Source organism: Peromyscus eremicus, unplaced genomic scaffold (assembly GCF_949786415.1).
Source record: "Peromyscus eremicus unplaced genomic scaffold, PerEre_H2_v1 PerEre#2#chr22_unloc_1, whole genome shotgun sequence".
Lineage (NCBI taxonomy): Eukaryota > Metazoa > Chordata > Mammalia > Rodentia > Cricetidae > Peromyscus > Peromyscus eremicus.
In genome coordinates this window covers 6,646,649-6,673,618 of record NW_026734286.1, presented here as the reverse complement: position 1 = coordinate 6,673,618, position 26,970 = coordinate 6,646,649, and the positions used below count along the sequence as shown (strand labels likewise).

The 26,970-nt window shown below is 53.4% G+C and overlaps 2 protein-coding genes across 2 annotated transcripts; both read right to left on the bottom strand.

The window, feature by feature from the left end:
* Nucleotides 1-4,373: 4,373 nt before the first annotated feature.
* Ticam1 (TIR domain containing adaptor molecule 1) lies at nucleotides 4,374-11,378 on the bottom strand. The gene is made up of 2 exons (XM_059251836.1): nucleotides 11,276-11,378; nucleotides 4,374-7,246 (listed from the first exon to the last, which is right to left on the bottom strand). The coding sequence occupies exon 2, from the start codon at nucleotides 7,120-7,122 to the stop codon at nucleotides 4,855-4,857; it is 2,268 nt and encodes a 755-aa protein (XP_059107819.1). The 5' UTR covers nucleotides 7,123-7,246; nucleotides 11,276-11,378; the 3' UTR covers nucleotides 4,374-4,854.
* A 1,411-nt stretch (nucleotides 11,379-12,789) lies between these two features.
* Plin3 (perilipin 3) lies at nucleotides 12,790-26,686 on the bottom strand. Its single transcript, XM_059251782.1, has 8 exons — nucleotides 26,594-26,686; nucleotides 22,783-22,856; nucleotides 21,784-21,982; nucleotides 21,541-21,623; nucleotides 18,363-18,660; nucleotides 15,608-15,807; nucleotides 14,887-15,012; nucleotides 12,790-13,686 (listed from the first exon to the last, which is right to left on the bottom strand). Exons 2-8 carry the CDS (start codon nucleotides 22,846-22,848, stop codon nucleotides 13,345-13,347), a joined length of 1,314 nt encoding a protein of 437 aa, XP_059107765.1. The 5' UTR covers nucleotides 22,849-22,856; nucleotides 26,594-26,686; the 3' UTR covers nucleotides 12,790-13,344.
* Between the last annotated feature and the right edge of the window lie 284 nt (nucleotides 26,687-26,970).

Below are 26,970 nucleotides of genomic sequence, written 5' to 3'. Positions count from 1 at the left end.
GTAGCCCAGGCTAGCCTGGCATAAGTTTTATTTTTTAACTTGAAGCGCTAGGTGGCGAGCATGAGCTCCTGGCCTGGGTTAAATGATGGTGGTCTGAAGTGAGTTTGGGGCTGGGGCATATGTCAGCAGTACAGCATTCGTCTGCCTTGTGCTAGAGCCCCAGTGCCAGAAATAATCGTGTGTGTGTGTGTGTGTGTGTGTGTGTGTGTGTGTGTGTGTGTGTAGGTCAGAGGACAACTCTGGGCACTTAGTTCTCTCCTGCCTGGGATGGCAGGAAGGTCAACAGGCTTGACCACAGTGTCTTTGCTGGCTGGGCCCTCTAGTGGCCAAGGCTGGTTTTGAGCCAATCTCTGACCTAACCTATAGGTTTGCATAGCCAGGCTGGCTGGAAACCTGGGGATCCTCCTGCCTCTGCCTCTCCAGCGCTTGGATCGTAGGTGCATACCAGTTGTTTAATTCATATTCTAGGATCAAACTCAAGTCCTCTTGTGCAGCAAGCACTTTATCCACGAAGACATCTCTTCAGCCCCAGAGCAATGGCTTTTAAATGAAGTGGCCGGAAAAGCCCCTAGTAAGAACCTTGGGTTTTTTGTTTTTAATATTTCCTCTTATGGGTGTTTTGCTTGCATGTATGCCTTTACACCACATGCATGCCTAGTGCCTACAGGGGCCAGAAGAAGGGGAGTTGGATCCCCTGGTACTGAACACGGGTCCTCTGCAAGAGCAGCCATGCTCTGACCACAGAGCTGTCCCTCCAGCCCCGAGAACTTGGGTTTGAGCAAAATCCTGCGGACGTTAAGAGGGAGCAATGGAGGAATCTAGGGGGAGAGCTTTCCATCCAGAGTCACAAAGGTCCTCTCTTGGAGGACAGGGTCTGGAAGAGTGAAGAGGATGAGGAGGGACACGTCACCTGCACAGGGTCACAGCAACCTTCAGCAGGTGCAATCCCTGCAGCGGCGGGCCAGGTGGGTGTTGATGAGCATCACCCAGGACTGCATCTAAGTCCCTTCTGGAACAGAACCTGTGGGAACCCACTGTGCCCCTCTTGGGCTGTCATCACCTTCCAGAAAGTTCTACCCAGTATGGGCAGAAGCCAGGAGGGCCTGAGCAGGTGGCACAACTTCCTCCTTTCAGTTCCCTGAGGAGGGCCACAAGGCTGGTTGGAGCCAGGTTCTGATAACCTTGGACTCAGCCCAGCAGTGTGCTCCAGGCCCAGGAAGGAGGGTTGCCAGATGCTTCTAGAACAAGCTGCAAATGAGCAGACGTCTGTTCCTCACCCCAGCCATCTACAAACAGAGGAGACCCCTCTGCTGCCTGTGTGGGGCACATACCCAAAGCCTCCAAGACTCACCACCTGAGTCTGAGCCCCAGGACCCAACGGAAGGAGAGGACTGACCCCTGTAAATTGTCCTCTGACCTCCACGCACATGCTCACACAAAAGAAACGTAAAAACACCAGTCACACATATGGTGTGTGACTGTTGCAAGACACAACTCTGTTCTTGGCTTGGAGAGAACATTTGTTAAACAAATCCCTTAAGAGCGTCCAGCATGCATCCCTGGAAGCAGGGGCAGGCGGATCTCTGTGAGTTTGAGGCCAGCTTGGTCTATAGGACAATCAGGGCTACAGAGTGAGACCCATTCCGCCCCTCCCCGCACCCAATAAAAGGGCTGTGAGCAGAGCTGGCCTGAATTCCCAGCTGGTTAGGGACACACCCTGCTGAGGCTGCCACCAGGGGATATCAGACTGGAGGTCTGAGAATGTCCAGCCATGGTTCCAGCCCTCAGACTTCCTTCTTCCAGAAACTTCCTTTAATGGAGCCACCCACCAGCTCTTGCCGCATTACAGCCCTAAGGCTGTCTGTCCAATGGCATACACATGGCCTTGCTGTGCCCCAGTGCCTAGCATAGGTACTAAATGACTCATTAAAAGAACTCATGTAGGGTTGGAGCTGTGGCTCAGGGGTAGAGCACTTGCCTAGCACCACAAATAAATTAAAAAAGGAAAATTTTACAGATTACATTTTCTGACTTGAGACAAGGTCTCCCACAGCCCAGCTGGCCTCAAACTTAAGTAGTCAAGGTTGGCCTTCAATTCTTGATCTTTTTTCAGCCTCCCAAGTGCCAGGATGATTGGATGACATTTCTTGATTTATCGCGGGTGTGTGCATGTGCAACTGTGTGAAGGTCAGCTTGCAGGAGTCGGTTCTCCCCTCCAACCATGTGGGGCCTGGCGAGGGAACTCAGGTCATGAGGCTCCATGACAGGCACCTTTACCAGCTGAGCTGTCTTTCTGCCCCCTCAAACCCCGTGGAAATGAACTGACAGGCTGCACTCTGCCCTTCTCTACCCTGTCCTCCCTGCACCCCCTCCATACCTCCTCCCACTACACCCCTGACATGCTGGCTCAGTCCTGCCCCAGGGCCTTTGCTTGGGCTGTGTTGCCCACATGCACCCTGGGACAGGCTGTCAACTCCCTGCTTATTCCAAGTCCCTTCAAGCTTTCCCAAGTCCCCTTGCTTGCTTTACTGATGCCTCCTTTTACACTTCTCCACCCTGGAACCCCATAGTCAAGAGCCTAGCACCTTTCCAGGCACCCCTCACCCCAGCAACTGGACAATCCCACACACCATAGATCGGAGGACTTCATTTACATACCCCGCCCCCCAGAATCTCAGAACTATGATGCTGGGGTTTCACTTCAGCCCTGACTAGGTCTGACTCAGACTAAAATAGCAAGGGGAGTGACTCATCCCTCCTGCAGCGGAAGAGTTGGCTGTGGGATGAGCCCACAGTTGCTGGTCCTTGGAAGTCTGGCGTCTTACGTTAAGCCCCCCTAAATTCTAACCAGAGTGATGTTGAGGACTGGAATCCAGTTTCCATCATCTGTAAAGTGAGTCCACATTTCACAGAGGCTTGTTTGGAGGGTTGAGGTATCTGGGCACATGAAAATCTCTTTTGGATTTCAAGACAGAGTTTCTCTGTGTAGCCCTGGCTGTCCTGGAACTCTATATGTATACAAGGCTGGCCATGAACTCAGAGATCCGCCTGCCTCTGCCTCCCAAGTGCTGGGATTAAATGGGTGCAGGGCTATGTAAAGAGACCTTGTCTAAAACTAAACCCAAAAAAAGAAAAGAATGGGGGGGAAAACAGTATAAATAAATAAAATAGGAAAATGCATGCACAGGAGCTGGAGGGATGACTGAATGGTTAAGAGCACTGGTCCAGAGGTCCTGAGTCCAGTTCCAGCAACCACAACAACGTATCTATGTATAACGAGTGGTTCCCAGCCTTCCTGATGCTGTGACCCTTTTCGAACTCACTGAGATCCACCTGCCTCTGCCTCCCAAGTGCTGGGATTAAAGGTGTGCACCACCATCACGCCTGCTTATGTATTAATAGTTCCTCATGTGGTGTGACCCTCAACCATAGAAATATTTTCGTTACTACTTCGTAACTGTAATTTTGCTACTGTTATGAATCATAATGTAAATATCTCTTCCAGTGGTCTTTGGCAACCACTGTGAAAGAACCGTTGAGCTTCAAATGGGTCGCGACCCACAGGTTGAGAATCACCCGTCTGTAACCCGAGGCCCTCTGTTAGTATACATACATGCATAAAAACAACTATATACATAAAATGCATAAGTAAATTAAATTTTTTTTTTAAATAAAAGAGCACTTACTGCTCTTGCAGAGGATCTGGGTTCGGTTCCCAGCACCCACATCAAGGGACTCCAACTGCCTGTAACTCCAGCTCCAGGGGAACTGACACTCTCTGTACTTACAAAGTGCACATAATTTCACACAGCCTCACATGCATACCCATAAATAAAAATAATACATCTGAAAAAAAATTAAACCAATAAATGAGATGAAACGGCAGAGGATTGGAGATGCAAAGTTGCACAGCCTTGGTTGAATCTCACCACATGCTCACTCTCCGAAGATAACCTCGCTGTAGCAATTTTTGCCAAAATAAATGTTTTGTTTAAAAAAAAAAAACAAAAACTTCTTAACGTATAAGGGTGAGTTTGACGTGTCTATCCTGGGGACCCACATGGAGGAAGACTGGCCCAAACAGGTTGTCCTCTAACCTCCACACATGCCTGACACACATGCACTACATAAATAAATGCATAAAAACAATCAAAACCGCCAGAAACTCCCAGTGTCTTTTTTTTCTTCTTTTCTGACATTACAAGACTTCCTGAGATATGGCTGCCCAAAAAACTACATTTCCCAAAGTCCCTTGCAGCAGAAGGCCACGTGGCCCGCGCTGACCAATGGAATGAGAATGCACCCACAACGTCCGGTTTCTGCTGCTCGGGGAGCCGAGCGGCTGGTGCTGGTCTTTTCCGATTCCAGTTCTGGCGGAGCTGAGTCTCCTGCTTGTTGCCTGAGGGCGGTGGTGGTTGGGGGACAGGCTCGTGACTTAGCCGTCAATAACTATCATAATGACAGGACCCTCTCTATTGCCCCAGCACCACATCCTCCCCAGAGACACCACGTGCCACAGTGAACGGACACGTGGCCGCTGGGAGCATCTCGGAAAAACCTATGGCCCCATCGTCTTCTGTCCACCTAGAGGATGCAGGTTGGGGTTCCACAGAATCCTGTCCAATGTTCAATAGGGTTCTGGATGTTTCCGAGGCCCTGAGTTTACAGGCGAGGTCTTCCCGGCCTCTAGAGTACCAAGCTGGGTCCAGTTCATGGCCACTGTGAGGGCCCAGGCGAGGTTCCCCTCCCCCACTGTCACTTTAGGGGCCCAGGTGAAGTCCACCGTGGCCACTCTGGCAGTCTAGGTTGGGTTCAGCCTGGTCACTTTAGGAATCCAGGTGGGCTCCAACATGATCACTCTGGAGGCCCAAGTTGGGGTCCCTCCTGGTCACTCGGAGGGCCCATGCAGGGTTCCTCCAGACACCCAGTCTTGTCATCCGTCGACTGGGCCCCTGTCTGGCCCCACATGTGGTTGTTGACGCCCAGCTGAACCATCTGGGCATGGTGAATAATGAGCGATCCTGGAGTCTGGGGGGCTGCGGAGGAGGCAGATGGGAAGGGTGGGGACTGCGGGAAAGATGGGGACTGCGGGAAAGAAGGAGGCTGCGGGAAAGACGCAGGCTGCGGGAAAGACGGTGGCTGCGGGAAAGAAGGAGGCTGCGGGAAAGACGGAGGCTGCGGGAAAGACGGTGGCTGCGGGAAAGAAGGAGTCTGCGGGAAAGATGGAGGTTGTGGGAAATAGGGGGAAACTGGGGTACCACCCTGCTGTGGATGTGAAGGTGTTGGCTGTGGACATCCCAGCCAACGGGGGAAGAATGTAGGGGTCCCCACTGACAAGTCCTTCCCGAAGGCCCCCTGCAGGCTGTCCATCTGCGCTTGCCAGGCGCTGCAACTTTGGACGTAGGCTGAGTAGGCAGCCGACATGGCAGCCGCCCTTTGCCGCTCAGCCTCTAGCTGGATGCTCTGCTCCTTGAGGGCCCTGGCCTCCTGCTTTTTCTCCCAGCGTATCCGGTGTGCCTGGAGCTTCTGTGGTTTGAAGGTGTTCGCCACCTTCCTGGCAAAGATCGGGGAGTGTTCATCCAGCCACACAAGGCTGTGGAGCAAGCTGGTTGTGTTGGGGCTGAGCTGGGCCTGGGAGCACTCCAGTGGGAGGAGGGGGATCACACAGTCCTGCCTTCCCGACTGCGTGAGGCTGTTCATAAGGGCATGGTTGACTTGGTGCAGGCTCAGACGACAGTCGAAGTTGGCGGTCAGGAGCAGAATAGTATACCCCGAGTGGTCGATGGCATCTTGGAGACAATGCAGCTCACCACGCCCAGGCACCTGAAATTCCTCACAGAAGGTGGCCCCATCGGGCACCCCAAGGGTCTCCAGCTTCTCTCGGATACGTAGGGCCACGTGTTCATCAGCCCTGGCATGGATGACCACGAAGTTATAGAATTTCTGCTCAGATGTTTCCAAGTGGCCCAGAATGGGGGACACGGAGGCTGGGGGAGCAGAGCAGCTGCTGGAGGAGGAACTGGAGGACGGAGGGGAAGGAGGCAGTGTAGAGGGGGCCTGGGAGGACGGTGGCTGGACAGGGGGGTTGGATGTGGTGTTCTGCGGACTGTCATCTCCTACAGAACCAGGAGGTGACGTCTGACTTGTGATAGACAGCTGCTTTCCAGTGCCTTCCGTGGTGGGTGGCAGGAGAGACCGAGAGTCTGCAGACACCTCCGTGCATTCAACAGGGCAGTGGACACTCGTGTCTGGAGCAGCCGGAGAGTCAGGGAGGATGGCCGAAGCCACCTCAGGGGACACCTCTGGGACCCCAGTTCTGTGTGGTGACCCCAAGGGGACGCTGGTCTCCACTGACGGGGGCCAGCTCACTTCCTCGGGTTCTTGGCAGCCTACAAGGACAAGCTGAGGTTCAGGGGAGGCCGGGGGTGTGTCACAGAGCTTGCTGGGCCCACGGGTTCCACGTTGTGGACAGAGGAAAGGCAGAGTGGGTGACTGGCTGATCTCCAAGTGGCTGGCCAGTGAGGCAATGCTACCAGTGGAGTGTAGAGAATGCCCCCGGCTCCAGTCTGACGTATCAATGGGTCGAGGCTGGCTTCTGGTCAATGAAGGGGATGCTGAAGATGGCGGCAGGCCACCCTGATCAGAACGGAGTGGCTGGGAGCCACGGGAGTCCCCCATGACGTCTGAACTACACCGATCCCAGGCCTCCTTCTGCAGTTGGCCCAGCAGGTGGTCATCCCGGGAGGCGAGGTCACGGAGGGCCACCTGGTAAGCCATGTCCCTTGTGGAAGCCGGACACAGGTTCTCCTCAGCCAGCAGGTGGTACAGGCGAGCCACAGTCCAAGACAAATCTGGAGGCTCCTCAGGGCCTTCTGTGCTGTCTACACCTGCCCACTGGTGGGCTACCAGCCGGGCCACCGTGTCCACCTTCAAGGACTCCAAAGAGGTCCTGGCCTCAGTGTCCTGGCCCAGAACCAAGAGCACCATGGCGTGAAGAAGCTTGGACTCCTGGCTGCCTGGATGCAGACTCCCCAACTTGTGTTTCAGGTGGGCCAGCCTGTCCCTTTCCATGGCTTCTAGAATATCAAAGGCACCATGGAGTGATGGGCCTGGGTTGGCCATGGATGGGGGAAGGTGAAGCCTGGAGCCACAGAGGCTGGGGCAGGTGGAGACATGTTCCAGACCAACAGCCTCCTGCACAGCGTGTCCCCTGCTGCAGGAGATCCTGGAGGGTAGTACAGCAGACCTGTGGAATTGGGAGTTCATCGTGACTTTCCAAACAAGACAGCACACCCCTTTAACTCCAGCACAGCACCCCGGGAGGCAGAGGCAGGGGAACCTCTGTGAGCTCCAGGCCAGCCAGGGCTACACGGAGGTGTCTCCGAATCAGCAGGAGGGCTGGGGACAGAGGGGAGAGCACTGACCAAACATTCATGGAGCTCCAGGTTCCACGATGTGTGCTGCACGAACCAGGTGTGGTGAGTGAGCGAATGAGTGGGTGAGTGGATGTGTAAACTGGCATAAAGCTCTCCGTGACTGACAGGACACTCGCAGGGATCCTCAGGTGGGAAGGCCACCATTGTCACTCATCCCAGCTCCCTGTTCACAGCCGAGACGACCTCAGAGCCTGTCAGTCCTGGTGGTCCTGACACCTGTCCTCCCTCCACAGCCAGGCTGGGATGGGGCTCATTCCCGTCCTGCCCTGTCTGGGGTGACCAGACAGCCCTGGCATGGAGTGGGTGGAGGCCAGGGATACTTCTCAGCACCCGCAGGGCCCACAATGCCCCACAGAGAATGATCCGGCCACGTACATGTCCGGGATGCTCAAGAGGGACCCTGGTCTAGACCAGAAGTCAACACGTCAGTCAACCCACAAACTTTGCACAGAGATGACTGAAAAGCCTTCAGAGACCGGACTTTGAGCAGCAGAGGTAGGCTGGGCCCAAGGCCCAGGTCAAGGGGGCCAGGTAGGCAGAGGGAGGAGCCTAATGATCATTGGCGGAGCCAGAGTCACGGGAGCATGGCGGGTGGGGATGCTGATGGCAGATAACTGACCAGGAAAATGGCAAAGAGGCTGGAAAGAGCAAAAGAGCCAAGAAGGAAGTAGGCATGGGCAGCACCCTCTCTCTTCGTGGCTGCTGGGATATGGAGGCAGTCAGGTGTGAACATGCAGACAGAGGCAGTTACAATGGGGACAAAAGAAACAGAGAAGACCTGGTGCACAGAGAAAGGAGTGATGTTCACATTGGTCAGCTGCCCGCCCATCATGGCTGCAGACAAGACTAAGCCTGAAGAAGGGTCAAGAACTCCAAGGATTAAGGCTTACGTTGGCAGACCCGAACAGTGTGGTTCCCAAGGACTCAGAGATGAGTAGCCGCACAGGACATGAAAATGGAGAAGTCTGAGGGAACACCAAGGGGAGGGCGCGACTCATACAAAGGCCCTGGGGCAGAGGACACAGCTCCGCAAAGGCACTGCCGCAGGGCCAAAGCCCTGCCAACTAAAGGCCTGTCCTGATGTCCCCACCACACCAAAAATCTCCCACCCACATCTAGGATGTCTACCCCTGCCCTCATGTCCCTCCTTCTCCCCCGACACCCATGCAGTCCCTTCCTATGCTCGACATTTCTCACACAGTCTGGGCACCGCCGTGGGAGATCCTGCACATGGAGTGGAGCACACACTTGGGCGTCAGGCAGAGCAACAGGAAATGATTTAAAAAAAAAAAAATCACCTAAGATCATTTCGAGAAATAAAAGTGCCATGGAGGAAATGAACCTGAGACAACCTGGGGTGGGAATGCCCTAGAGAGGCCACGATTGAGCTGCACCCCTGAAGGAGATGAACTAGTCCACTGTGAGTACAAAGGGCCTGGGGCACGGGCTCAGCCTGAAGAGCAGGAGGATTCTGGCACGTGGGAGTAGTGAGTAGACCAGATCAGAGGGAGGAGGGGCCAGGGCCGATTTGACCCTGAGGGAGGTGGGAGCCCAGGAGGGCTGTGGGCAGAGACCTAGGGAGGAAACTCCCTTTGCTTGCTATGGGGAGACTGTAGGGTTCTGGGGGCACCAGACAGAGCAGACAGCGTCACCGAGTCGACCAGGACTTGTCCCTCTGTTCCTGCTCTGCTGTCACGTACATGCAGTCATACCTCAGGGCCTTTGCACGGCTGTCCCTCTCTGCATATATCCTCAGGGCAGTCCCCTCCCCAGCAGGGCAGCGCTCATACCCATCTGCACTCGCTCGCTCCCACCTGCCGGAGTTTTCTCTCCACTCCTCAGGACCTCATACTGAGTTTTACTTCATGCTGTGGAAGAGCCATCATGTCCCACACCAGACACCAATCTGGGACCCCGCAGGAGCAGGGCTCAGGTACAACTGTCTAGTTCCTAGTATCCAGAGTGTCTGACACACAGCAGGTGCATAATCAATGCTGACTGAGGGCTGGCAAGATGGCTCAGTGGGTAAGGATGCTTGATGCTGCCAAGCTGGATGATTTGAGTTCAGTCCCTGGACCCACATGGTGAAGAAAGACAGAAAAAAATTAGAATAAAACAAATAAATGAACAAACTGCTGGGCCTCTTTAATCCCAGCACTCCAGAGGCAGAGGCAGTTGAATCTCTGTGAGTTGAGTCCAGCCTGGTTTACAGAGCGAGTTCCAGGACAGCCTGGGCTGCACAGAGAAACCCTGTCTCAAACAACAACAATAAATAAAATAAGCTTTCACTGGAGGAAAAAAAATCAATACATGAACAGGACGATACCTGGTACACAGTCAGTGCTTAATAAGTGCTTATTGAGGACTGGAAATGCAACTGAGTGGACAGAGAGCTTGTCTGTCATACATGAGGCCTTGCGTTCAACTCCCAGTGCCAGGATGAGAGGTGGGCGGGGCAGAGAGAGAGGGAGGGAGGAGAGAAAGAGACACAGAAACAGGAGAGAGAAATGTTTATTGACACAATCAAGCAATGAACAGGCGAAATACAGCAGGTCAGGCACAGTTTTAGATTTTATTGCTTGGTTTTTGTTGTTGTTGAGACAGGATGTCACACACAGAGCAGGCAGGCCTTGTAACCTTGTAACCCAGGACAACCTTGAACTTCTGATCCTCCTGCCTCTACTACCTAAGAGTGTCAGTTTCCTCTTATCCAAGCGACTTGAAAAGCTAAGGCAGAAGGATCTCTCTCTCTCTCTCTCTCTCTCTCTCTCTCTCTCTCTCTCTCTCTCTCTCTCTCTCTTTCTTTGGATTTTCAAGACAGGGTTTCTCTGTTATAGCCTAGGCTGTCCTGGATCTCGCTCTGTAGACCAGGCTGGCCTTGAACTCACAGAGATCCACCTGCTTCTGCCTCCCAGTTCTGGGATTAAAGGCGTGAGCCACCACTACCCAGAAACAGGAGGATTTCTTGAGACCAAGAGATCAGGGCTAGCCTAGGTGAGTTCCAGGCCAGCCTGGTCTACATAGTGAGAACTTGTCTCCAGATACAATAAATGACAACATAACATAAATAACATAAAAATAAAAGTAATTATTTTTGAGAGCGGGGTGGAGGTGCTCAGTTGGTAGAGCTCTCATCTGGCATGCATGAGAGCCTGGGCTCTATCCCTAGCGTGACCCAGGACTGGTGGATGGGAGGGGGGGTGGATGAGTGAGTGAATGGGTGGGTGGATAGGTGGGTGGGTGGGTAGGTGGATGGGCCTCCCTTTCTTTCTTGCCTGACCTCCCTCTGGCAGAACTGACAGTCTCTTGTGGCACAGGGTAACCCTCCCCCAGTCCCTGGTGACTGTCAGCTCTGGGAGTCAGGGACTGAGAGCTGCCAGGGAACTTGGAATGGTTCCCAGGCTGATCCTGCATGGACCCAGGGGCAGCTGGCTGCAAGGCTGCACCAGGCCAATCTCCACACCTAGCAGTCGGTGCCTGTGTTGCTCTGGGGACAGGGGCTTTGACAGAGGACACTGAGGTAGAGAAAGCAGATCTGGTCAGGAAATGGAGAACAGGAGAGGGATTGGGGGTGGGATGGGTTGGGGTTCACTGTTATGGCTGAAGGAGACCTAGGGGCTGGAAGATCTAGGAATTGGGGGTCACTGGGGGTTGAGGAAGCACCCAGGACCGCAGGGATGGGTTGAGGGTCAGGAGTTGGACTGCGGATCTGAGTGTCCATGGGAAACGGCTTGAGGAAGCAGAATGAGGAGCAGGTGGGGGCCCAGCGTGCCACCCAGGCTGTCCAGCACCCCCCCCCCCCCGTCCCGCCTCTGCTGTCCCCTCTGCCTTCATCCTACCTGGTAGTGGGGTCCTGGGCTCGTGGATCTCAGGGTTCCTGGTGGCCGCTGGAGGAGGAGGGAGAAGAGGAGGGAACAGTTCCACCCCTTCCGTGTGGGGGAGGAGCAGATGAAGTCAGCTGTGTCCGCCCCAGAGGGGAAACTCCCCAGAGCGCCCCGGACCTGGCCCTGCCCTCCGCCCAGTGCCACGGTGCCACGTGGAACCAGGCAGGGCTCCCATTGTGTGGCGCCAAGGCAGGGGAAGGAGGAACCTGCACCCCCAGAGACCTAGGGGATGGTGGCCACAGTGACACACTGTGGGGATTCACCACGCACCATGTGGCTAAGTTCACAGGAACCCTGGTGACTTACACCTATCAGTCCAGCACACTGGAAGCCGAGGCAGGAGGATTGCCCTGAGTTCCAAGCAAGCCTGACCCACACAGTATGACCTTCATCTCAGAAAAAAAAGAAAAAGGAAAAAAGGCCAGGCGGTGGTGGCACATGCCTTTAATCCTAGCACATGGGAGGCAGCAGGTGGATCTGTGAGTACTCGGCCAGCGGGTCTACAGAGTGAGTTCCAAGACAGCCAGAGCTACACAGAGAAACCCTGTCTCGAAAAAAAACCAATAAATAAATAATAAATACAAAATAAATAAACAAGAGTGCTGGAATCTACAAAGGAAATCCATTTGGTTGAGAACATTTTTTAACGTTTTATTTACTCAGTTTTTTCATGTGTGTGTGTCTGTGTGTGTAGGTCGAAGGACAGCAAGCCTCTTGGTACGTACATGATGCTATCCTGGAACTTTGGGCTATCCTCCTGGCTCAGCCTCCCAGATGGTTATATTACAGGCATGTTTTAAAATTGATGAAACTAAATTGTGAAAACGGAAAAGCAGAAGCAGCTTACAGGGGACAACAATTAGGAAGTGGTGTGCACAGCACAAATAAGCCACCCACCCCACCCCCACCCTGTCACTGGAAGATTCTAGGTGGGAGAGGGGGAGCTGTACCCGACCACGCCCCCAGCCCCTCTCTAGGAGATTCTAGACAGGAATATCTGCCTCATGTCACTGAACATGATGCCTCCATACCTCTGGAGGTTGGAATTAGAAGGGCCTGTGTTTTCCTTATGTATATGTGCATGTTTGTGGAAGTCAGGGGCTGGCATCAAGTGTCTTTCTTGGTCACACTCCAAGCACTTGACCATTGGAACTCTCTCTCCTGTTCCTGAGTTTTGCTGTTTTGAGAGAGGGTCTCATGTAGCCCAGGCTAGCTTCAAACTTACTATGTAGCCAAGGATGAACTTGAACTCCTTATCCTCCTGTCTCTACGTCAAGGGAAACAGACATGAACATGTTTGGCAGGTGATGATCAGTCTGCTGCACCAACCCTCCCCTACACCTCACAGACCCTCCCCTACACCTTACAGACCCTAAGTGCAGTGGAGGGAAATCACCGGGCAGCAGCCCTTCCTGCTCCCCTGGCAGGGTGGCCCAGTGGCTGGGAAAGAAACACACATACACACCATATGCCTGGCCTCTGATGCCACATACATTTATTGAAGCAATACTGAACACTCAGCCCTCATTCTCATCTGAAACGACTTTCACACCCCTGCTGTCCACCCTGTCGTGGAGGCCAGCTTTCTGGACCAGGTACCAGCGTCTGTTAGGAAAGCGTTTATTATTGTAGGCCATGGCGTAGTAAAGGCACCGACACCCGAATGGAGTATCACCATGGCGTGATGTACGTCTTGACAAGGAGCTTAGGCTATCACTGAATTTGTTATGCAGCAGTCTGGCTTTTGATTCTTGACCCTCCTGCCTCAACTGCCACAGTGCCGGCACAGGATGACAGGCATGTGCCATCATTACTGGTTACCCTTTATTTTTTTTTTTTAAGGAAAAAAAATTTTTTTCTAGAACATTCTAGAAATTTTATTCCTTGAACATTCTAGAAAAAAATTTTTTGCTTTGAAAGACTGATGAGACAAGGGTAAACACTTCTTCAGACTTAGGGTGTGCAACAGGACTGTTGGGAAGAGCTGACTCAGTCAGCATGCTGCCCCTGACCCCTCCTTCCCACTACTTCTCCTCTGGGGCTTTCTCAGTGATTCCAGGAGCGAAGGGGCCCACCAGCCACGTGACAGGTGTGTTCTGAGCCACATACTCCACAGTGTGGTCAAGGGCCTCTCGGGCTCTGGCTATGCGCTCACGGGTCTGGGCAAGAACGCTGGTGGTGAGGTCCTGGAAGGACTGGATGCCGGAGAAGGTCGCCTGAAGGTCATCCACCTGGCTTCGGGCCTGCTGGGCCTGCTCCCTGATATGGCCGGGCAGGCCCTGGATGCTGGCCCCCAGGGCTGCACAGGTGCTCTGCAGCTGCTGGGTGATGTCCCTGAACATGCCGAGCGCCTGGGCCTCCACTTGCTGGAAGGGGAGAGAGTGGGGCGGGGTGAGGGCCAGCAGGGGGACAGGGACTCGGTTCCTGTAACCTTTTCAAAATAGATTTACAGGGAGACACCAGAAGACGCCTAGAATCTAGACTCACCAGACACAAAAGCAAGCTACCAGGAGGGATAAAAGCCAAACAGGAAAAATTAAAAAACAAAAAACAGGGCTGGAGAGATGGCTCAGAGGTTAAGAGCACTGACTGCTCTTCCAGAGGTCCTGAGTTCAATTTCCAGCAACCACATGGTGGCTCACAACCATCTGTAATGAGATCTGGTGCCCTCTTCTGGCCTTCAGTCATATATGCTGTATATGTAATAAATAAATCTTAAAAAAAAAAACAAAAAAAAAAACAAAAAAAAAAACAAAAAACAAATATACAAACCCAAAATCAAACCACAACGTGGTCACTAAGAGACCAGATGTGGTGGCTGCACAGCTGTGATCTCAGAATCAAACTAAACAACTGCCCACAGTAATAATAAAATACAGGCCTGGGCAGGTGTCTCCATGACGGGTAAGGTGGCCTGCTGATGTCCCACGCAACCTAAGTCAGAAGCTCATTTTTTAGTAAAAGGGGGACCTGTAGGGCCCTGACTTCCGTTTTGGGTAACTGTTGCCTTGCTTGCTGACCTTGACCTTGATATCCTCCCTATGCTGATTCCCTGCCGGGTTCTACCCTCCTGAATGCTTAAGGGAAGTTCCTTGTCTGTGTATCCTGCATAATGGGCGTTAACAGCTTAGATGCAAGATTGTAAAACATCAGCAGTGAACTTCTGCCCTCCAGGGTTCTCCCACTGTGCCTGTATTTAAGACCTCTTCCCTCCTTCAATAAACAGCATTCGGCATTAAAAAAAAAAATACAAAAATTGAAAACCAAAGCCAAAATGCCGGGTGACAGTGGTGGTGCATGTCTTTACTCCCAGCACTCAGGAGGCAGAGACTCTGTGAGTCCGAGACTAGCCTGGACTACAGAGAGTTCCAGAACAGCCACGGCTACATAGTGAGGCCCTCCTCTTGAGAAACCAAGAAAAAAAACAAAACCAAACCCAAAACAAAACAGAATCATGTAAAGCCTGGGTTTTGTGGTCACCAGAGGTGGGGGGCGGGCAGGAAGGGCAGTGTGCACAGGGCAGGGCATGCAGACCGACGCGGCGATCCCAGGGCCCCAGTGGTTACCTCTGGCTTAGCTGGGTCCTTTTCTGCATCCTGGGGGGTCTTCTGGTTCCAGCTGAGCCACATCTGGTGCAGCTTCTCCTGCCCCTCCCCCAGCTTCTGGTCCACGCCTTGTTTCACCGATTCCATCTGCAGCACAGGGAAAGGGAGTCTGTGTCCCCAACGCTGGTTCCAGTCTGGCACAACAGCAATGGGAATGCTCTTCATTTACATTTTTTTCTCTCCTTTCTGGCTAGCCTGGAATTCACTATGTAGACCAGGCTGGCCTCTGAAGGTTGAGAGGCATGGGCTAAGGAGTCCCGCACTTTTATTTTTCCCCTTGGGCAATGAATGCTCCACCAGCAACCACCATAAGCTTTACACAAATACAATGGAACAGTGCCTTAGATGGCCTCGGAACCCAGCGACCAGCACCCCTAGCCACCCAGGTGCATGCCCCATGCACCCTGGAACAGACAGTCACCCTGTATTCATGTATCGAAGTCCACAACTCCGTCTCAACTGAACTTCAGCCTCTGACAGGGTAGGACAATGAACGTGTCTGGTTCAGTTGCCCAGATCGTGCACTCTGCTACACAGCCTGAGCTGACTCATTCTCACCGTATGGTGGAAGCTAGCCGAGGGGAGCCAGCCCAGCCCACCTCCTACTAGGTGCAATCCCAGCTCATGGGGGGAGCGGAGCAGCAGGGAGGAGGCCCCAGCCCTGGCCACACCCCAGGCTCACCAGGCTGAGCGCATGCGTGAGCTGCTGCAGCGCCTCGTGCGCACTCTGCCTGGCATTGCGCAGCTTGCCCAGTGAGTGCTCATAGGCGTGGTTGCGCAGCCGCTCCGACAGCGAGCCCAGCCGGACGAAGTAGTTCTGCTCCTGCCTCTGTTGCTGCAGCGAGGCCATGTCGGAGCCCTCTGGGGAAGTGGCGATCAGGGCTGCAGGCACAGAGGGAGAGAGAGAGAGGCTCACACTGCGTTCCCTGCGGAGGGGGCTTGGGAACCCGAGGCAGGAGGCTTGCAAGTCTCCGGCAACCTGAGCTACCGGGGACCCTGTCTCGGACGGTGTGGCTCATTGGTAGAGCAGCTGTCTAGAGGTTCGTCCCCAGGACTGGGCTGGCAAGACGGCTGGGCGGGCCAAGATGCTTGCTGCCAAGTCTGAGAAACTGAATTCTGTCCGTGGATCCCACAGTAGGAGAGAACCGACGACCGGAAGTTGTGCTCTGGACGCTCCATGTGCACCTAGCACAGGCATACCTCAAATGATTAAAATGAAATGTAGTTTTAAAAAATGTGAAAAGCGCCGGGCGGTGGTGGCGGCGCACGCCTTTAATCCCAGCACTCGGGAGGCAGAGCCAGGCAGATCTCCGAGAGTTCGAGGCCAGCCTGGTCTCCAAAGCGAGTTCCAGGAAAGGCGCAAAGCTACACAGAGAAACCTTGTCTCGGAAAAAAAAAAAAAAATGTGAAAAGCAGGAGGTAGTGAGTGGCACAGGCTTGTAAACCCAGCACTGGGGAGGAGTATTGTGGAACCGAATATTCATTTAACTCTGTAAAGACGTGTTGCATTTGAGTTGTAGAATAATTTTTAACTATGTATAGATCCCGTGTTGCTATTTCACCTTGCCTGCCTCAGGCACCTGATTGGTCTAATACAAAGCTGAACAGTCAACAGCTAAGCAGCAGAGGGATGGGCAGGGCTGGTGGTCAGAGAGAGTAAGTAGGAGGAGGAATCTAGGCTCAACAGAGAAACGAGGGAGAAAGAGAAAGCGCCACCCTGGGCCAGCCAGCCAGGCAGCCTCCAGCAGCCAGACACAGGGGAAGCAGGGAAGCAGAACACACAGAATCAAAGAAAGGTAAAAAGCCCCGAGGCAAAATGTAGATGAAGAGAAACAGGATAATATAAGTTATAAGAGCTAGTGGGACAAGCCTAAATAAACTAAGGCTGAGCATTCATAATTAATAATAAGTCTCCGCGTCATGATTTGGGGGCTGGCGGTCCAAGAAAGCCTGCTACAGAGGAGACAGGAGGATGGACCCCCGGGCTCCCCTCGACAGCCAGCCTAGCCAAGTCTGTGAGCCCCAAGTCACTGATGCCCTGTCTCAAAAAACACGGGGAAGAATTGCTGGGGTAGACAGAGGCCGTCCTGTGGCCTTGGCACATGCACTCAGAAGCCTTTGAGACATTCAGGGACAAAGTCAAATCCTGGGGCTTTTTGTTTTGTTATTTTGAGACAGCATCTCACTGTGTAGCCCAGGCTAGACTCAAACTCAGACATACGCCTACCTCTGCTTCCCAAGTGCTAGGATTAAAGGTGTGTGGGATCATGCCAGGCAAAATCCTATGTTTAGAAAAAAAAAATGTTCTCCCCCTTCCCATTTCTCTTTACACAGTGGATTTCAAAACAAAACGGCTACATTTTGGTCCCGGCCAGCGGGTTTGTAGCAGTTTTCTTGGAAGCTGGGGGCTGCACCCTGGGAAGTGAAAGGAGCCTTGTGCTTTTAGCCAAGGCAAGGGCAGGAAGCCATGGGCAGAGACTGGCGTGACGCAGAGGGACAGGCCCTGTGTCCCTGGGAGACAGGCAGCTCAACTGGCCTGAACTAGAAGGGGTGGAAAAGACTCAGGCTGGCCTCCAACTCCTGAGTGCTGGGGCGACTGGTGTGTGCCACCAAACCTGGCTTTGTTGTACCGGGGATGGAACCCACGGACTTGTGCATGCTAGGTGAACGCTCTACCTACAGCCCCAGACTGAAGCTTACGCTTGTATTTTGAGACAAGGTCTTGTGACGTAGCCCAGGTTGGCCTAGAACGTCTCCATCTACCTTCCTCAGCCTCCCAAGTGCTGGGGTGACAGGTACAGGCCCCCTTGCTCAGGTTACAAAGCTAGCTCCCACATGCCTCTGCTATTCCCTACCTGGTGTTACCCACAAGCCACCTGAGTCCTATAGGACACACGGCCTCACCAGGGACGCATCTGGGAGAGCAGTGGTTTAACCAAGGCTGCTCAGACAGGAGGCGCCTCCACAGAGCCTCTGGTTCCTGTTTATGCATTGCACCCCACCCTCTCCCAGGCTGGTGTCTGTGTTGGGGACTGAGGTGCAGGCGGGTCTCCCCCGCAGAGGGTCACTGTCGCTGGGAGTGAGCGCTGCTCTTTGAATGAATACGTGCCACTCAAAACCCACAGAGCTGCAGGCTCACGGCCAGCCTAGGAGGAACTGAGACCTCTATGGATACCTGGGTGGTGACGCACGCCTGTCTCCCCAGTACTTGGTAAGTGGAGGCAGGGGTATCATCCTTGAACCAAGAGTGGCTCGGTGGGTCTAAAGGCTTGTTGTCAAGCCTGACTGAGTTTGATTCCTGGAACCTACATGGTGGTCGGACAGAATCAACAGAGTACCTGGAGAGCTGTGGGCAGAGGAGGGCGCCCTCTTGGGGGTAGTTGTGGGGAGTTTGAAGCATAGGCACTGTGGCCAGAGGCCGGGGTAAGGACACTCACCCAGCTCTGCATCTGTCAGGGGCAGGCGGTTGTCCACCCAGGCCTCGGACTTTACCAGCATCGTGTCCACTCCGCTAATCACCATCTGTCCCATTCGGGAGCCCATGACCGACTGGACACCGCTGGTCACCGCCGACTTGGTCATGTCCATGCTGCTCTGCACAGCCCCCCGGGTCACATCCACTGCTCCGGTCACCCGGGTGGCCACTGTGTCCTTTGCACTGGTCACTGAGTTAGATACCATTTCTCTGGCCCCAGATACTGTAGACGACACCAGTTCCTTAGTGTCTGCCAGAACCTGCAGGATGGGACACATCAGCATCCTTCCACACCAGGATCCCCAACCCAGGGAGGCCAGAGGGGGAGGTCATACTAGCCCCTGTGTGGTTAAGACTTCATAGCTGGGCAGTGTGGCACATGCCTTTAATCCCAACACTGGGGAGGTAGGTGGATTTCTGTGAACTGGATTCCAGCTTGGGCTACACAGTGAGTTCCAAGGCTACTATCTCTTTTTTGTTGTTGTTGTTGTTTTGTTTTGTTTTTTGAGACAGGGTTTCTCTGTGTAGCTTTGGTATCTGTCCTGGAACTCGCTCTGTAGACCAGGCTGGCCTGGAACTCACGGAGATCTGCCTGGCTCTGCCTCCTGAGTGCTGAGATTAAAGGCCTGCGCCACCATCGCCTGGACCGAGGTGACTATCTCAAAAAAAAAAAAAAAAAAAAAAAAGACTTCAAAGCACAGCAACTTTCCAAATTCCAATCACACCAAGCTACATGGTTTCAGGCAAGTCACTCAACCTCTCTGTCCCTTTGATTTTTATTTGAAGGGGTTCCTGGCTGAACCTGTATCCTTCCCAATCAGTTAAACATTTAAAAAAAAGATTTGTTATTTCTATTTAAGTGTGTTCATCTATATAGGTGTATGTTCTGTGTGCAGGTGCCCCCAGAGGCCAGCTGGAGTTACAGGCAGTTGTGGGCTACCTGAAATGGGTGATGGGAACTGAACTCAGGTTCTATGGAAGAACAGCAAACACTCCTGGCCACTGAGCTATTTCTCTAGCCTCTTAATTAGGTAAGCAAGCAAATAAATTTCTTTCTATATTTGTGCCTGTGTGCCACAGCACATGTGTGTGGAGGTCATCGGACAACATGTAGTGCTGTGGGATGGTCTGTATGGTAAATGTGTTGCTCTGATTGGTTAGTAAATAAAACACTGATTGGCCAGTAGTCAGGCAGGAGGAAGTATAGGCGGGACAAGGAGGAGAATAAAGCTGGGAAGTGGAAGGCTGAGTCAGAGAGACACTGCTAGCTGCCACGATGACAAACAGCATGTGAAGATGCGGGTAAGCCACGAGCCACACGGCAAGGTATAGATTTATGGAAATGGATTAATTTAAGCTGTAAGAACAGTTAGCAAGACGCCTGCCACGGCCATACAGTTTGTAACCAATATAAGTCTCTGTGTTTACTTGGTCGGGTCTGAGAGGCTGTGGGACTGGCAGGTGAGAGAGATTTGTCCTGACTGTGGGCCAGGCAGGAAAACTCTAGCTACAATGTAGACTCAGTTCTCTCCTTCTACTCTGTGGGGCCTGGGGACAGAACTCAGGTCTTCGGGCTTGGCTGCAATTGCCTTTACTCAATGAACTATCTTGGCCCTATTTATTCTTGACCTAGGGTATCCCAGGCTGGCTCCAACCTTAAACTCACTGTGTAGCTACCCTCTAGGTGCAAATGCCTTGTTGGCCACGTGCTGGTCCCATGTGACTCAGAGGGTAAAAATGACCTCCCAGCACCCAGAATGTGAAATACAGCTCAGCCCTTCCCAAATGCAAAGCCCAGAGCCACAGTACAAGAATGTGGTGATATACTGTGTACCCTAATAAACTTTCCTGAGGACCAGAGGACAGAGCCAGCCACTAGATTAGACACAGAGGTCAGGCAGTGGTGGCACACACCTTTAATCCCAGCACTTGAGATCTCATGCCTTTACTTGGGAAGCACACATGCCTTTAATCCCAGGAAGTAATATGGCAGGGCAGAGAAAGGTATACAAGGTCTGAGGAAACAGGAACTCACTCTCTTTAGGCTGAGGATTTTGTACAGGTAAGAACTAGTGGCTGGCTGCTCTGCTTCTCTGATCTTTCAGCGTTCACCCTGGTATCTGTCTCTGGGTTTCTTATTAAAAGACCATCTAAGATTCGAACAACACAGGCTCTGTCGCAAGAATCAGGAGAATGTGACCCTGAACTGCTCCCTTTGAAATGGGAGGGAGCAGTGTGAAGGACACCTTGAAGCAGAGCTACTTCTGGAGAAAAAGTGCTGGCAGAGTGAGAGAGAGGCCTGCTGGGAGGCCTCCAGCTGTGACTACAGCCAGATGTGGGGCCTCTGTGCAGAAGCAGAGGCCTTTCCTATTGTCCTGGGGTTGACACTATTCCTAGGCATGGCATACAGGAGGGGCCCAGCCCACAAGAACATGAGAATGAAGTGTCCCCACCAGAAAGTGGCTACACAGCACTTGATTCAGAGACCAGACAAGATGAGGGCTAGCCAGAGCCCCCGCCTAGATTCCCCTAGTGAGGGGCTGGGGGCGTGGTCAGGGTGGAGCCCCGCCTAGAATCCCCAGTGAGGGGCTGGGGCCGTGGCCAACAGAGTACACAGCTTGGGCTATCTAAGTAAGACCCTGTCTCTCTCTCTCTCTCTCTCTCTCTCTCTCTCTCTCTCTCTCTCTCTCTCACACACACACACACACACACACACACACACACACACACACACATATTCTACTAGTTTGGATCTGGTTAATGGATGCTCTGGAGATCAGAGAGCTGAGTTTCTGGTTCAGTTAAGAATAGCACATGCAAACGTCCTGCTATATATGCGTCCTCTGCCTTCTTGGGTTTAGGGTCCTTTCCAAAGGCTTACAACTCTGTTTCTAAGGGTGTGTACCCATCTAAACTGTGCATTGTGCTTGAGGGGCCAGACCAGATGAAACTGTGAGCCCTTTGCTCTGCCTTTGGTGGGATCCAGACAGCATTCTGACTGGATGTGGCCACCCCTCAAGACCTTTCTGGCCAGTGCGGATGGGGACAGTGAGGACTGTCATATGTGTGTTGTGTATAAAGCTAGGACTTGGCAGGTCCAGGCAGGGCCTCAAGATGGAATCAACTGACACAGTACTGACCTTCTCAGTCGGCTGCTGGAGGATGGGCAGACTTTCCTGCAATTTGTCTAGCCCTCGGTGCGCATACTCACTGGCCGAAGCAACTGCAGGACACAGAGAAAACACATCCACTGTAACTGCCCTTCAGAGGCAAGGAGAGCCACCCAGGGCCAGTTTCAGGGAACTGGAGTTCAGAAACGGGGGTGATCCCCTCCAGAGATGGCCATGAGGAGCATTCTCCACACCCTGGGGTCCTCAACTCACTCTGGGGCTCCAGCTTGGACAAGATGGGCTGTGCCCCGCTGACTGCGGCCGCAGTGAGGGTCTTGACGCCTTTCTCAGCCACGTCGCACAGGGTCCTCACTTGGGGGTAGCTCTCCTTGGTGGAGGTGTACGCGGCACTCACCATCCCACATGTGGAGCTGATGAGAGGCAGGCTGGCCACGCGGTCCACCACGCTGGGCTGTGGAGGGCGGGAGACAGGGCTAACAGCTCAGGGTGCCCACAGGCCTGCTCTCATTTTGGGGGAGCAGACCAGCTGGGCTCTATGATGCCTGGGTACGAACAATTGGACAAGGCAGGAAACCTGAAGGCTCCATCATATCCTTCTGGTGGCTTACTTGTTTGAGCATGGGATTGACCACCCAGTGAAGTGTCAGGCAGTGTGGTGACAGAGGAACCCCATTTTTGTGGGAGCACTGGTTCACCACATAACAGGCCCTACATTCCATCCCCAACTCCAGAAACCTGGGGTGATGGCACATGATATCATTCAGCACAGGCTGGAGCCTTGAGGGTTCTACTATGATTGTGGTACCCTGGGCTACACAGTGAATTGGTCAGAGAGTTGGGGAGAAACAGAGAGACGGGGGTGGGGGCGGGGGGGGGAGGGAGAAGCATGTAAGAGGAATTCAAAATCATCCTCAGTCATATAGTTTGAGGCTAGCCTGTGCTACATGAGACCTTGTATCGAAAGGAAAGAAAGAATGAAGGGCCAGGCCTAGGTGTTTAATCCCCAGCACTCAGAAGGCAGAGGCAGAGGCAGAGGCAGAGGAATCTCTGTGAGTTCCATGCTAGCCTGGGCTACATAGTGAGATCCTGTCTCAAAACTAGAAAGAAAAAGAAGAAAAGAAAAGGAAGTAAGGCGGGAAGGAGGGAGGCAGACCTCTGGACTTCCCTCCTGGCCAGCCCCTCTCAGCCCCCAGCAAGATGCCACAGAGCACCCTCAGAAGCCCAGGGCTCCCTGCAGCTCAGGCCCCTTACCTGTGGGACAGGTTCTTCCACAGCAGCCTGGGCTTCCGCCGGGGCATCTGTCCCATTGCTAGACATGGTCTCAGCTGCAGACAGAAGGGACAGTCAAGTGACAGCCTGCCCCAGGAACACAGGAAGCAGAGTTGATCTATGAACCTTCAGCCCTCTCAGAGACCCGTCATCAATTCAGAGGTCCAAGGTGGGGCCTAGCTCACCAGAGCTCCTCCCAAGCCCTGACCCTTTGGTGCTGGAGGACCAACTCAGCGCTCCAGGAACATGCAGCAAAGCTCCACCCCTGACCACGCCCCCAGACCCTCACTGGGGGATTCTAGGCGGGGCTCCACCCTGACCACACCCCAGCCCCTCACTGGGGGATTCTGGGCGGGGCTCCACCCTGACCACGCCCCCAGCCCCTCACTGGGGGATTCTAGGCGGGGCTCCACCCTGACCACGCCCCCAGGCCCTCACTGGGGGATTCTAGGTGGGGCTCCACCTGAGCACGCCCCCAGCCCCTCACTGGGAGTTCTAGGCGGGGCTCCGCCCTGACCACGCCCCCAGCGCCTCACTTGGGGGACTCTAGGAGGGGACTCCACCCTGACCACAGACACAACCTCTTACTTTAGAACTCCAACTCTGGATGGTTGTGACAGGGGTCCTAGGCCACACCTAGCAGATCAGCCTCTTTAAAGGAGAAAGGTCAGGTCTAATACCTCTCTCAAGGGAAATGTTGCCCTCACAGCCCTCTTCCAGGTTATCGGACAGTTGACACTGATGCCACACCTGTTCTGCCACTGAGGGTGTGTGTGCCCCTTGTGGGTCCCAACATGACAGCAGAAACAACCTAGATGCCCAGCAGAGGGGGGTTAAAAAAAAAAAAAAAAAAGCAACTAACACTTTTCCCTGTGTGTTCAAATCAAGGGAACTCTCACAGGCCAAAACGTTCAGAGACAAAATGTGTGAAATAGCATTCAAGATTCTCTCTCTCCTTAAAGAGTATTTTGGGGGCTGGAAAAATGGCTCAGTTACAAAGCATATATGCTCTTTCAGAGGACTTGAGTTTGACTCCTAGCATTCACGGCAGGGGGCTCACAACCACCTCTACCTCCAGCTCCAGGGTATCTAAGGTCTCTATGGGCACCACACTCACATGCACACACGCTATGCATAATTAAAAACAATTAGCTAAGGGCCGAGCGGTGGTGGCGCACGCCTCTAATCCCAGCACTCGGGAGGCAGAGGCAGGCGGATCTCTGTGAGTTTGAGGCCAGCCTGGTCTACAGAGCGAGATCCAGGACAGGTAACAAAACTACACAGAGAAACCCTGTCTCGAAAAACCAAAAAAACAAAAATAGAAACAAACAAGCAAACAAGCAAAATCCCAGCTAAGCCAGGGGTGGTGGCTCATGCCTTTAATCCCAGCACTGGAGAAAAGAGGCAGGAGGATCTCTAAGTCCCAGGTCAGCCTGGTCTACAGCATAAAACCCTGTCTCAAAAAAAAAACCAAAAATAAACATAATAAATCTTATAAGTGGTGGCCAGAGTGCAGGAGAGGGCGTCAGATCCCCTGGAGCTGGAGTTCGGTGGTATGAGGCGCCTGAAGTAAGTGCTGGGAACTGAACCCAGGTCCTCTGAGGGAGCAGTAAGTGCTCTAACAGCTGAGCCAACTCTCTAGCCTAATTTTGTCTTTACATAGCTGTTAGAAGATCGGGAAAATGGACAGACTAAGGACAGGTTTCGGATAGAGGATGGGGGTAGAAGGCAGGTGTCTGAATTTTAGGCCAGGTAAGTAATATCTCCTATTCAAAAACCAGTTAAAAAATGGGGCTTGGGTCAGTGGGCAGAGCCAGCATGCCCCAGAACCACAGAAACCAGGAGTGGTGGCACACGCCTGTCACCCCACCACTTGGGAGGAAGGTCAGGACTTCAGGGCCATCCTTGGCTACATCATGAATTCTAGGCCAGCCTGGGCTGCATGAGACCTTGCTGTCTACCTTACCCGGTTATCTTAACTCATATCAACAGAGTCTAAAGGTTGCCCCTAATTCAGACACTGGCACCTCAGAAAATTTTCATGTGACAGATCTGAATCCAGTAATTCCAGAACGCTAGATCTGCTCTGGGGTGTGTGTGTGTGTGTGTGTGTGTGTGTGTGTGCATATACAATGTTTGGGGTGGATACCAGGGAGTCTTCTTTTTTTTTTTTTTTTTTTGGTTTTTCGAGACAGGGTTTCTCTGTGTAGCTTTGTGCCTTTCCTGGATCTCGGATTGTAGACCAGGCTGGCCTCGAACTCACAGAGATCCGCCTGCCTCTGCCTCCCGAGTGCTGGAATTAAAGGCGTGCGTCACCACCGCCCAGGCCCAGGGAGTCTTATCACATTCTAGGCAAGCACTCACCACTGAGCCACAACCTCAGCTCTCTTATTTATTATCTATCTTGTGTGTATGTGAGTGTATGCTTACCATCGTGTGCCTACGTGGAGGTCACAAGACAACCTGCAGGAGCAGATTTTCTCATTCCACCAGGAGTCTCGGACATCAAACTCAGATGTTGGTCTGCCGCCATCTCACTGGCCCCTGATCCTGACTCTGGAGCCCCCTGGAGGAGCTCAGAGGACTCGACCCCTTGGGAGGCTTGCTTGCCCTGATCTATAGCCCAGACACTAGTGGACTGGTTGGTGGTGACTGTGGGGTGCTCAATAAACTGGTCTGGCATACCACAGCCTAACTGCTGATAGGGAAGGCTGCAGCTTCCGGTTTGTGACAAAGGTTTCCCAACAGAGGAGTCAGGTGATGAGGGTCATGCCTCAGGCCTTGCGCATGCTACCCAAGCTCCGTTACTATCACCTTACCAGGTGGGCAGCAAAGTCTCATTGATCCCTTAGAAGTCATTCAGACGCCCCTGGAGCCCCCCACCCCAAGCAAAGGGTGGCCACCACCGCAGATAAGCGCTTTCTGAGTTCTTGGGGTCTGTGACCTTCTTGCAGCTGACTCCAGCTGCCAGGAACTGACCCTCCCCTCACACTCCGCCCACAGGATTATTTTCTTTGCTGAGAAAGCCAAAGAAGCCCCCAGGGTCAAAGGTTGCTGCGCGTAGCCAGGGCTTAGAAGTGGTCAAGGGAGTCTTTCTGCCTGGTTTGGTGACACGCTGTCATCCCAGCAATACTGGTGGAGGCAGAGGGATGGCAAGTTCCAGGCCACCCTAGTTTACAGAGCAGGCCCATTTCCAAAACCAATCACCAAAACAGAAACAAAAGACAATGTGAGAGATTCCAAGGGAGGGCGGCACCAGGCCCGGCTGGGGACATAACCCCCTGTGGAACAGGCTGGGCTTTATGCAAGGGTCCCTCCCGGCCTACTCCCCACCCCAACACGCTCTCTAGCGGCTCGGGCCAGTGCTGGGCTGGTAAACCTATTTACAACCGAGACTGCTGGGGTCGCTGCTCGGGGGGGTGGGGGGTGGGGTGGGTGGGACACAGCAGACGCAGTACCGGGGGAGGAGGGTGGAGCCGCAGGCCAGGAAGCACGGGACGTGCGTTTGAGCACAGCTCTAACTCTGGGGACCCAGGACGGTCGAATCCACCTTCCTTGGCGCTCAGGAACTCAGTTCCCATCTCCAAAGGCTCAGGGTGGCTAGGCCAAGAGTTGGAAGCGCTGTAAAAGTTGCGAGCCTCGGGTAAAAGTTAGTCTCCTGTAAAAGTGGGGTTTTCTAGCCTGCAGAGATTTGGGGGCCTCTGATCCTCCCAGCAAAGCCTCGTGTCTCCCTCCTCCCCGGAGGTACCCCAAGATCGACCCTGGACCACCCCCACCCCCACCCCGGTCTCACCAGAGTCCTCAGGGCGTCGAGGCAGGAACACCTCCCCTCCCAAGGCAAGCTCGGATCTGCCCGAGAGGGGCGGGGCGGCCTTGTGGATCCCGTGGGAGGGGAGGGGCTGGGAGTGACAGGACAGATGACCAATCAGAGGATCCTATGGCCTAGTCCCGCCCACTTGCCCACCTTTCGCAGGAGACCCAGACCAGGTTGCCCGTTAGTTGAGTCCCAGAAGGACCTAGAGCTTTGGTCCTGGATGGAGGGGGAGAGAGAAAAGCCTGTGTAGTGTCCTTTCCTGAGAGACTTCTGGGGGTCCTTGGATCTCCCCATGTTTCCAGAGACCCCAAAGAGCTTGTGGATCCAAGAGATGATTGAGTGACGTCTTCAGATGT

Bases quoted from the DNA above. Each gene is read 5' to 3' on its own strand.
- Plin3 (XM_059251782.1), bottom strand. From the start codon at position 22,848: ATGTCTAGCAATGGGACAGATGCCCCGGCGGAAGCCCAGGCTGCTGTG. The intron at 21,624-21,783 runs GTGAGTTGAGGA...TGTGTCCTGCAG, and splicing joins GTCCAAGCTGGAGCCCCAGA to TTGCTTCGGCCAGTGAGTAT. The intron at 13,687-14,886 runs GTAACCACTGGG...CTCCCCTTCCAG, and splicing joins AGGACCCAGCTAAGCCAGAG to CAAGTGGAGGCCCAGGCGCT.
- Ticam1 (XM_059251836.1), bottom strand. From the start codon at position 7,122: ATGGCCAACCCAGGCCCATCACTCCATGGTGCCTTTGATATTCTAGAA.